Raw genomic sequence first — 12,425 nt, 5'->3', positions numbered from 1 at the left:
CTAGGAAACTCGGCAAGTTTTCCAACTATGCTTTGAGCTATTATACCTTGCCCATTTGTCTAGCTTGGGTTGCCACCACATGGACAAGCTAATGGTTTAGTTTTGATTATTGTAAAGAACTTTCTTTTATAATTTAAACTAGTAGGAAGTAAATGCTGAAAGAGGAATATTGTCCAGTGACTGACAGCATGCACTGACCTTTTGTTGTACTGACTTTTCCTGTTCATAACTATTTTGAATCATTATTACTCGTTCCTGTGTACCTTGAAATGTCACATTGTAAGAAGTAAAATCAAGCCCCTATGATGGGAAAGAACATACTTCTAGCATTCAAATGAGTGTGAACAAAATTTTCTTTTGTTTGATTATTTAAAGAATAGTATACCTTACCTTTGTCCATGGGCAAATGTGAAACCCATAACATCTCATATTTGAGTATGGAGATTCTTTTTACTTTTTAAAGGTTTTCCATTTTCCATTCTTTTACTCAGGATCTTCCAGGTGCTCTGGATGAAGCTGCAGTTACCGAGTCTCTTGAATTGCACAAAATAAAAAATCGTCAGTGGGCTATATTTAAGACTTCTGCATTAAAGGGTGAAGGTTTATTTGAAGGATTGGACTGGTAAATGTCTCCACCTTTATGCTCATATTAGCACATATATTTTTTGAACTTGGTAATTAGAGTTGCTATGCTTATATTTAATTAGGTGTAGTGAAATAGATGGCTTTAGATAGCTTGTATGTTCTGATTTTATGACTGTGCATAGGTTAAGCGATACACTTAAATCAGGGGGCCGATAACTTGTGACAGCAAAATTCTGGATTGTGGAAGTGATTGTGTGCAAATTTGTGTCCCAAGACATAAGCATTATATGCACCATTAGTGATTAATTGGATTGGCCAGGTGGAGAGGGACTAGTTTTAATTCAAAAATTTTTGTTTCGAAGGGAGGCAATATGATATCATTATTGTTGAAGATTTTGACAATGCACCTTGAAGCTGAAGAGAAATTTATATTACAATAAACACTGAGATATATGGTTCTATTGGATCATGTCGTTCTCTTGTGTTCCATTCTGAGCTATCAGGAGCAATCTCTGTAATATTAGTAGTACAACATTGTGGAGAAAATTTCAATGGTTTTAGTAATGCTTTGTGTCTTTTGTAGCATCAGCTGTGTTTTGTTTTTACAGGTTCGTAGATACACTGCCCAGATTTAAAAAAGTTTAAAGAGAAATATTTCATTTTAATGGAACTTAAAATGGATGTTGATTGGGGACAAATCAATTGCAGGTTTCCATCTTTCAACCGCTTTGGTTAAAGCATTGGGTTCTCCTTGTGGACACCCAAGTTTATTTCCCCACATTGATATTTCATATGGATCTTGAAGTTGTGCCTTAGGAATTCCATAATTGACCCTTAGTGTGGATGATATTTCTAAAATGCAATTCAAAGGGGTTACTCTTGATCTTCAATTGTTGATTTCTAGTGGCTGTTCAAAGGGAGCTATGTGGTCTAATTTCATGACTGTTTGAAAGGAGATAATTCCTAGTTATATGATCCATATTTTAAATCACCACCTCTTCACCGTCCTCTCTCTCTCTCTCTCGCTCTATATATATATATATATAGGTTTAAAGAAAATTGTTTAAACACAGTTCGATCCAGGTGCATGACATGGAAAGTACAACATTTGAAAAAGAACAGAAATTGAGGCAGGTCACCTTTTTAATGCTAGTCACTTACGCAATTAATTTTAACTACTCTATATGTTGTAGTCATTATATAATGTACTTTATAAATAACAGTCACTGTAAAATGTAATCAAGGTAGATATTCAGCAACAAATGACCATTTTGGTTCACTTAAGATTCAGATGTAGTTGTGGATGTATTGTGCAGTTATTATTCTAAATCAAATCAAACAACTGTAAAGCAAAATACAATAACTTATAATAAATAAATTTAACATATCTAAAATAATTATCTATGTATTCATGTGTGCTTATATGTATGTATTTATATCTAAAATAATTATCTATGTATTCATGTGTGCTTATATGTATGTATTTAATAAAATGTGTAAAATAAAATACAACAATATATTACAACCTTGTTGATCTCTACCATTGTATTATATTATTACCAAAAATAAAATATGAGGTCATATATTGATATCCTTTTTTGTCTTTTTCTTTTTGGGTCTAAACTTATATGCTAATTATCATTTTCATTCTATACAAATATTATTAATATTAGCCACCAATAAATTGTAAGTCTATATTGTCAAAATTCATTTGTCTACTTCATTGTTTAAGTTTTTTAAAGACGAATATACATAGCCAGCCTATATGATTAGTCCTTGTTGGTGTAAACAAGTGTTTACTTATTACACTTTGCTTAAGTTTACTTAAGTCAATACATTATTTTATTATTTGAGAGTATGCGTACTCTTATGAGTTGTCTTGTTGACAACACAGGTGTAAGCAACTCTAATTTAACACATGGTGTTTACAACACTAGAGTTTGCATACTTATCTGAGTTGTCATGTGGACAATATAGTTATTTGCATTCTTAATTAAGCACATGGTGTCTACAACATAATTTTACGTGACACCTTTGTAGGCTTATCCTCTCATCATTGCACTAACTCATGTGCTTAGTTGTGAGGCTTATCATATTGTTGACTCTTAGACATTTTAGAAGTATTCTAGAGGTTTTTATATTCAGGCTCTCCTAGTGTGTATGCATATTAATTGAATATTATATTGTTATTTTGATCATACTTTGTTGGTTCATTCTGTGCTTATGCTTGAGTTCTTTGATCTTGGGTGAGTTTTGCCCTAAGACAAATTCTTACATGGTTTCAGAGCTGAGGGAATTTTTCTTCATATAGCCATTGGAGACCATCTTCTTGCTTTACCTCTTAGAGGACCTCGACTCAAATTTAGAGTATCGCAATCATTGGGAGCGATTAGAGCTAAAGCAGATTTCGCCATTGTGTCTGGAGTGTATTCGGTGAAATTTGACTATAAATTTGCCTACCTTAGGCCATAGTTGAATTTGAGGCAATTTTTTTTTGCAAACTAGCACCCGAAGGTCCAATTTGCAAATTCGGTATGGTCATTTTTTAGATCTGTTTAATTAATTTTTTAGATTAGTATTTATTTTCTCTACTTGCAATTTTTGGAATATTTTTGAAATTTTTTTCTAGCCTATCAGGCATGTAGAGATTTTTTCTGCAGGAACTGGGTGGTGAAATCTTGGTCCTTGCAGGTGGAAATTCTCGACATAACCGGCAACCTTTCCAAATTCACGGCGAGCTTAACCCTGTGAGCACTACAAATTATGGCCGACACCTTTGATATTTCCAAAATGGGCTTCACATTCTGGCGTTCACTACTGGCTGAGCCTAATCAGCGGGGGATTGCACCCACAATAATCGACAGGCACCTCGCTTTCGTTTAAACCACATTGGCTTCTTTTTTTGAACACTTTGGCAACTTCTATGTGCTAAATATGAGACTAATCCCACAACATTCCTTGCCGGATTGCCTTTCATTGGCACCCAACAAAGATAGTTTTGACACTCCTGTATGCACCCTAAAATGGTCACCTAGACTATGGGCGCCCATTATTCAATTTATCAATTTCCTGAATCAATGGTTTGCAATATTTTATTAAATCAATTCAAATCAATTTCCTTGATCAAATTCAATTATTTCAATATTTTTGAAGGTTGATTATTTTATCGTAAGTTTTATTTAATTAAAAGAAAATCTCTCTTTTAATTAAATAAAATAAGTTCCCATTTAATTAAAAGAAAACCTCTCTTTTAATTAAATTCATCCACATTTAATTAATTAAGAGAAAAACCCCTCTTTTAATTTAATTAAATATTTTCTATTTAATTAAAAGAATTTGCTCCTTTTTAATTAAATAAAATTTTCACTTAAATATATCTTTGTGATGAAAAAAAAATTAAATAAAAAAAAAATTAAATAATTTTTAAATTTTTTTCTCTACACTTAAATGCACGTATCTCTAAGTGGGAGTCCTCTTTTTCAGTTTTCCACTTTCTTCTCAAACACTCCTCTTTTTTCATTGGTGAAATTTTGTCTCACATGGGTCGAACTCTATTATCCCATATTGGTTGTGAGAAGCCTCTCACCTCCATATTTTTCTTTATAAGAGAGAGCCCTCTCTTCATTTTGGACATCCACAATTCAACCATAAATCACCCACGATTATACATTCATAATTAATTCATGATATATCCACAATACATCCACAATTATGCTATTGTTATGCTACAGGTTTGGAGAGCTGTTTTTGAAGGACTTTGAGCATCAAAGCTTTTTTTTAAAGAGAACTTCTATCTTTTTGTCTTATTCTCTCTTGCATCCATGGCTTCTATCATGAGGTTTCATCTTTGCATTCAGATTCTTCTAAATATCATTCAGATTCTTCATTTTCTAAGTCTTATCATAATTCTTCTAAATATCGTTCAGATTCTTCATCTTCTAAGTCTTTTCATGATTTTTCTAAATATCGTTCACATTCTTCATCTTCTAAGTCTTACCATGATTCTTCTAAGCATTATTCACATTCTTCATCTTTTAAGTCTTACCATGATTCTTCTAAATATCATTCATGTAGGTCTTCACCTACTTCATCCTTATCTTAACTATCAAAAGCGCATGTCAGCATGTCAAAAGCATTCAACAAAAGAGTTCACCCTAGAGAATTCCAAGTAGGAGATCTTGTTCTACTTGAAAATCCTAAGAATCAACGGAATAGAGATGAAAAGGGTAAGTTTGAACCTAATTGGTTTGGACCTTACATTATTACAACAACTTTTGGTTCAGGTGCCTATTTACTACCTACATCAGAGGGAGAGCAGCTCCCTGATCCTGTCAATGTCTTGCACTTGAAGAAGTTCTATCCGTGATGCTCATTCTATCTGGGGGAATCTTTGTACATATTTATTGATCCTGAAAAAAATCCAAAAAAAAAGATATATTTCAAAAAATACAAAGAAAATGATATAATCCAAAAATCCAAAAAAATGATATACTGTGAAAATTCTAAAAATTGGAAAATGTCATGAAAAAATGATAATCTTAGTAATAAGTTCTTTGATGTATCTCAAAAAAATAAATTATATATTTCAAAAATACAAAAAAAATCAAAAAAATAAAAAATTCAAAAAAAATAGAAAAAGTGCTTTGGTGAAAACCTAAAAATAGGTGCCTTGGTAGAAAAAATACAATTTTTTTATATAAAAAGTCTTGAAAAATAGAAAATAAAAAAAATTCAAGTGGTGAAAACCTGGAAACAGGCGCTACTTGAGGCCTTTGTACCCCTGTTTCTTAGCACGTGTGCTCAACACTTAGCCTTTCTCCATCATGCCTTGTCCTTGTTGTCTTGGTTTGGAATTGGTCTTTGTCTAGGGGGCATAACTATGTTCGCTTTGGTCTCTTGGCTGTGTTAGTCTTTAGGACACCTTGCAAACAATGTTTTTTTCAACACCACCCCACTTGTATTTTTTAATTCAACCATTGACATCGAGTATTTTTCAACACTTATCAGTTTGGTCTTACCCAGTTTTGTCATGTGATCTTCCCTTGTTGCAAGCATTTGATCCTTATCCTCAGAACTCAGTATCAGTTAACTCACTTAAATTTTTAAACGCAACACTTAATGTTTGACTTATGTCATGATCTTTTATTTGTGTGCTGCCTGTTATTGATTTTTTTTAAGAGTCCTTGTCTGATAAGTCTCTTCGGGATGCATAGCTAGAGGACTTGGGGCATGGGGCATGTTTTTATTTGTTTTGTACTTGTGGGTGTGGTCTTGAAACTCTAGAGTGTCTCTTGTTGCCCCCTTGAAACACTTAGTAGATTTGAGGCATCATCCTTAACTGTTTTTGCACAACCATTCTTTTGGTCATCTTGGCATCTATGCTTTGATGCGAGCATGGTTTTGCTATATTAAATTGGGTAAGCTAACATTGAAGTCATCTTGACCTCTGTCTTTGATGCTTATGTTAGAATCTTTCCACATTCCAATCCGATATAAATCACATTCATATCTTCATAGTTGCGCTTGTGACTAGTGATGATTGTGTGATTTTTCGATGTCCTTTAATAATGGCCCAATGATGAAAATAAGTTCTTTTACATTCTCTAATGAATGATGAACATAAAATCCTATGTTACAGTTGCTCTATTGCAAGTACACCTTTGCATTTTCATGCAGTTTGCATTGTTAGACTTCATGTTAGTTTGCATTTTTAGGCTGCATTATGAGTTTGAGAGGGTTTTTCCTTCATCTTTCTTGTGGACTTTTAATCAACTGTGGTCATGTTTTGATCTTCATTTCCTTATCTTCTTTCGTGATCTCAATCGAAATTTCTATCTTAAATAGTTGATTGATTTTGGAGCATTCTCTTTCTTAGGCAAATTTCCTTGTCTTCTTTCTGTTTCTTTCCATATCTTCCAAATTTCTACCTTCTATTCACTTTCACCCCACTTCTTTTCTTCTATTTCACCTTTGGGGCATAATTTTTCATGCTTTTTGATCTACCTTGGTTTTGTGATTCTTATGTCTTTCATCTTACATCAAGAACCTTATCTTTAGCTTGGTTTGATCAATTTTATAAATTTGCTATTTCTCCTCTATCTCATTTCGATTTCGATCATGAGAGGGCAGTGCTTATCAAACTTCAATCTTTGATTCAGTTTTATCAATTTTACCTTTGACTTTTTTAAGTCAAAATTTATTTGTATTCTTTGTCCTGATGTTTTCCTGAATCAACCACAAATTTGAGTTGTTTTGTGATCCCAAATCGATCTCACACTTCAATTTCTTTCTTTGACTACATGTGTTCCTAAATCAATCACACATTAGTCAAAGAGGGGCAAATGTATGCACCCTAAAATGGTCACTTAGACTATGGGCCCCCATTATTCAATTTATCAATTTCTTGAATCAATGGTTTGTAATATTTTATTAAATCAATTCAAATCAATTTCCTTGATCAAATTCGATTATTTCAATATTTTTTAAGGTTGATCATTTTATCCTAAGTTTTATTTAATTAAAAGAAAATCTCTCTTTTAATTAAATAAAATAAGTCCCCATTTAATTTAAAAAAAAACTTCTTTTTTAATTAAATTCATCCACATTTAATTAATTAAGAGAAAAACCCCTCTTTAAATTTAATTAAATATTTCCTATTTAATTAAGAGAACTTGCTCCTTTTTAATTAAATAAAATTCTCACTTAAATATCTCTTTGTGATGAAAAAAAAAATTAAATAAATAAAAAATTAAATAAATCTTTTTTTATTTTTTCTACACTTAAATGCACATATCTCTAAGTGGGAGTCATTTTTTTCCGCTTTCCACTTTCTTCTCAAACACTCCTCTTTTTCTCATTGGTGAAATTTTGTCTCACATGGATCAAACTCTATTATCCCATATTGGTTGTGAGAAACCTCTCACCTCCATATTTTTCTTTATAAGGGAAAGCCCTCTCCTCATTTTGGACATCCACAATTCAACCACAAATCACCCACGATTATACATCCATAATTCATCCACAATTCATCTACGATATATTCACAATACATCCACAATCATGCTATTGTTATGCTACAGGTTTGGAGAGCGATTTTTGAAGGAGTTAACATCAAAGCTTTTTGTGGAGAACTTCTATCTTCTTGTCTTATTCTCTCTTGCATCCATGGCTTCTATCATGAGGTTTCATCTTTGCATTTTCCTATTATCTTAGAGTCATATTTATTTTCATAGATTAGTATTGCATTGTTATTACATTTCCTTTCTTGCATTGTTTGGCATTGTCATCATATAGATTAGTTTACATTTTCATTTGCATGTATATTTTTGGATCCTTGAATCTTTTGTTTCATGGTGTACTTGCATGGGCACAAATTAGGTCAAGCTGAGGGCCTCCATTACAAACCCTTGCACTCCATGAATAGAGCTATGAGTCGCCATTCAAGACCTCATTTTTGAGTAATCTTGGATATAATGACTCATAGAAGTGTGCTTACATTTTAGACATACAACTCCAATTATCGGCTGTCATCCGCAATCTGGTGCCGAACTTTGCTTACCTGGACCCTCACTGGCAACGCAGTCACCACCATGCGGCATGCAGACCCTTTATTCGACCTTGCCACGTGACATCTGAACAACTAAGCATGTGGATCTTCTGCCACATTAGGGGAGCATTGTTAGCCGCTAGTACAATAACCGTTCGCCACATGTCCTCTCCATAGCCGAACACCTCAGCTGCTACACGTCAGCCAGAGGCCTAGTCCACCCACCGAGTCAGCTTACACATTAGCAGCCACCTAGATAGGCTGTACAATTCGATATAGCGGCCATGTGGCCCATTCGTACACTGACACGTCTTGCTGATAGCATCAAATTCATACGCTGACATCACTGCCATGTCACTAGGCAAACTTTTTTCGCCGACATCTTTTTATGCCATTAAATTTGACAGCCATTTGATCGTCATTCGTAGGCCAATTTGCATTGCTGCTACGACTGTTTGGACGTCAAATTTAACCTAGTTTTTTTTTGCCCAAACCCCTCTCTAGATTTAGTTTTGATTTGATAGTTCGGCTTTGGGAGGCCATATCTTAGTCATCTAGACTCCAAATTAGGTGCCATTTTTTTTGATTTTGGGTAGAATTTTCCAAACTTTTCAGTGGTGCTATTTTTTTTCTAGTTTTGGTGCACGAATTTGTCATAAATTGTATTTTTTGGCGGCTGTACCTATCTTATCCTACATTTTGCAACTTCAAACGCTTCGTACGGGCTCATTTGGACACATTTTTAAGTTATATTTTTTTTGAAAGTGCTTAATTTTTCATCTTCTTTCCAGATTTGCAATCAGATTATAGGGTTGCACAGACAAAAATATCAATTTCAGAATTTGGTCCTTTTTTACATTGTATTGTTTTGATTACTCTTCAAAATTGTTGTACATCTGAGCTACAATGCTTAGTGCTAGATTTGAACATCAAAAAGTAGTTGTAAATAACAAAATCAGAAGCTCACTCTTGTCCATTTTGACAAGTTTCCCTTGTAAAGACAATACATATAAAGTGCCAAAAACATCATTTTTGAGGGGGTTCTTTGATTGAGTGAATGGGGAGGGGGGGGGGGGTGTCTTGTGTTCTTGTCTCTCTTTCTTGTTTGTGCTCTTTTAGATTTTTGCATCATGCGTTCACCTAAAACTTCACTTCTAACTTCAGACAATTATATTACATGGGAAGATTGTATGGAGTAGATTAATGGAAAAAGCTTTAAATCTATATGTTAATGGTACAATTACCAAACCCACTGATGCTACAACACTAGTTGATTGGCAAATTAAAGACAATTAGGCTTTAGGAATTATCAAGAGTTGTGTTTATAGAGATCTCTTCTTCCACATTAACAACTTTAAGGAAGCCAAGGCTACTTGAGACAAATTTGTAGGGTTGTATGATAAGATGGATGAGGAAAAGAGATTCCAAATTGAGGATGATCTACTTCTATTGGATCTTAAGAATTTTGACACAATTCAAGACTATATCAACAAAGCCAATGAATTGAGAGCACTACTTAAAGATTGTGGTAATCCCCTAAAGGATGATAGATTTATTCATCACATCTTGAAGAGGTTACCTTTAGAGTATGCATCTTTTGTTTCGAGTTATAACACTCATGGGTTGAACATGGGAAGTGCCTTTACTAAGTCTTCATTTGATGCATTTGCAGAAATGTTTATGTTGGAACAATCGAAGTTGATAGATATGCAAATTCTCAAGTCATCAAATACCAAAGCATTGGTGGCTACTTATGAGAACCAATCAAATCAAAGTGGAAAAAGTTCTACCAATAGCAAGAAAAAGCAGTGGAAGCAAAAAATTACAATTAGAGACACTACAATCTTCCTCCTCATAGCAAGGCAATTCTTCTTCCAGCAAGAAGGGAAACATTGATAAGAAGAATAAACTGTTTTGTGCATATTGCAAGAAAATGAATCATGATGAGCATCATTGCAAGACTAAGAGAATAGATGAGTTGGAAAACCTACTTAGAAAGAACAAAATCAATGTGCAAAATGCTTCCAAGGATTCAACTCCACCCACTTAAAGGGAAAAGGGAAAAGCACTTATGGTAGGTATAAGTTCTTCAGGGGAATGGATTCTTGACTTAGGTGCTTTATATCATATGAGTTCTTCAAAAGGGGATTTTTCTTCATTGAAGCAGTCTAAGGTACCTCACATCTTTGTAGGAGATGATACAAAAATGGAAGTTGAAGGGAAATGACAAGTTGAGATGGAAAATGGGGAGTTCAAAGAAGTTCTCTATGTTCTCAACCTTAGCTCTAATCTCCTTTCAATCTACCAAATCACTCACTATGGAGATGGCAATAAAGTTGAGTTCCTTCCTAATTTAGTAATGGTGCACAATCTTAATGATGATTCATTGGTTGCAGTGGGTAAAATCAATCATCACACAAGGCTTTATTCCTTCTCCCACTTTGTGCCTAAGTCTCCTTCACATGCCTTGTTGACAAAATCTCATTCACAAAACAAATTATGGCATGAGCGATATGGACATCTTGGTCAAAGGTGTACCTACAATCAACTTTTTTAAGGGTGAATGTTCAAATTGTTCAATGGATATGCATCTCGAACAAAAGTATGACAAAGGGAAGTCTTGGAGAGCATCAGTTGTTCTTGAGTTGGTTCATACAGTTCTAGCACATCCTTTTGCAATAACATCAGTTAGCCAGGGTTGCTACATCCTCACTTTCATTGGTGACTTTTCCCACTACACATGGGTCTACTTTCTTGATCACAAGAATGAAGTGTTTGATAAGTTTTTAGCCTTCAAGAGTCATGTTGAAAAGCAATCAAGGTAAGCCATCAAGGTTCTTTGTGTGAACAATGAAAGTAGATATGTGAACTCAAGACTTAGAGACTTTTGTGAACTTGAGGGTATTGATCTTCAGAATCCAATAGCATTATTGATCTTCAAAATCCAATAGCATTCAGTCTGTAAAAGAAAAATGTTGCAACAATGAGGATTATAACTCTTTAAGTTTATGGCAAGTTGCACGACTTAAGCCAAGTCTCTTGATCCATCACTTGAAGTCGAAGCTATAAGCAGTGCCAATCACATACTTAATAGGTCTCCTCATTATGTCCTGGATGGAAAAACTCCTTTTAAGGCATGGTGTGTTAGAAAACCAGTTGTGAAACATTTTAAAGTTTTTGGTTGTTCAGCATGGGCAAACATATCTTTCAGGGAATGCAATGCACCACCACCAAGGCATTGTACTTTCATCGGATATGAAGGCAGTGTTAAGGCATATAGACTTATGGATCTTGAGACTCGTGAGATATTCATAGAGAGGAATGTTCACTTTGAGGAAATTTCATCAAGCTTATCCTCTAATCCTCTCTGTACTTTATATATTGTGGAAACTGATAGTGACAACAATGATAGTGATTCAACAAATTCAGATATGTGGGATCCTATTGACAGCTATAGGTAGAGATCACAACATCAACCCATTCCACATGTATACATTGCTATAGTGATAGGTCCATGCAATTCAATATAGTTGGGTACACCTTGTCTTCCAACTCTAGCATCAGGGGATGACTACATAGTAGATATTTCAAGTTTGTTTGTGGAGTCATACATAACAGATTTGGGAGACATCATTGATGATATACATCTCTTTGATAAAGAAGATCCTTCTTCAGTTGTTGCGAGGGCCCACTCTGACCCTCTTGTCCATTCTCTATATGATCAGTCTTACCAAGTCGATATGATTGTGGATCCTTATGTACAACAGTTGTAGAAGGTCTCTTTATCATTTGAGGAGACACATGGTTCTTTGGAATATGTTCTACATCCATCCTTGCTAGATCTGACATTGTTCTTTTCAGCAGTATTGGAAGGGGTGACAGTCAATATCGACATAGGGAAAGTTGTGCAGGTTTCAGAGACACCATTCATCATTGGGATTCTTTCTACATATTAGGGAAGCATCTCATATGTACCTATGATATTGTTTCTTCCAAAGGGGAGGAACAATATTCAACAGTCATGGATCGACTTCTACATTGGAGCAGCTATCACTGATGGGCATTCTACATTTTTGGGGGGGGGGGGGGGGGGGGGGACTACCTTGTCTCCTTTCTTCTTCTTCTTCTTCTCTTTTATGGGGGGGGACCTTTTCTTCTTTTGGGATAGTGTTCTTCTCATACTTCTCTATGGTATATATCTGATGTATGTTGTAATGGGGGTGGACGGGCTGTCTTGATTACTCCATCCATCCATGCATCTTGTCTTTTCATCTCTCTTTTTTGGGGAGGGTTT

The 12,425-nt window shown here is 34.5% G+C and overlaps 1 protein-coding gene and 1 long non-coding RNA gene across 2 annotated transcripts in view; both read left to right on the top strand.

The window, feature by feature from the left end:
- The window catches only part of ARF3 (ADP-ribosylation factor 3), a 44,783-nt gene extending 43,634 nt beyond the window's left edge, over positions 1-1,149 (top strand). Inside the window, exons 7-8 of the mRNA XM_089799088.1 lie at positions 492-622; positions 768-1,149. Coding sequence (XP_089655214.1) covers positions 492-622; positions 768-801 — 165 coding nt within the window. The 3' untranslated portion in view covers positions 802-1,149. The remainder of the gene's footprint in view (positions 1-491; positions 623-767) is intronic.
- Positions 1,150-3,019: 1,870 nt separating this feature from the next.
- Positions 3,020-3,713, top strand: LOC149537714 (uncharacterized). The gene is made up of 2 exons (XR_016355874.1): positions 3,020-3,117; positions 3,277-3,713. It is a non-coding gene; the product is annotated as an uncharacterized LOC149537714 (long non-coding RNA).
- Positions 3,714-12,425: the final 8,712 nt, after the last annotated feature.

The sequence above is a fragment of the Cupressus sempervirens genome, chromosome 9, assembly GCF_028749045.1.
Source record: "Cupressus sempervirens isolate cs-2001-9-10 chromosome 9, ASM2874904v1, whole genome shotgun sequence".
Taxonomy (NCBI): Eukaryota; Viridiplantae; Streptophyta; class Pinopsida; order Cupressales; family Cupressaceae; genus Cupressus; species Cupressus sempervirens.
Note: the sequence above shows the minus strand (reverse complement) of the source record. Positions and strands in the feature narration are given on the sequence as shown.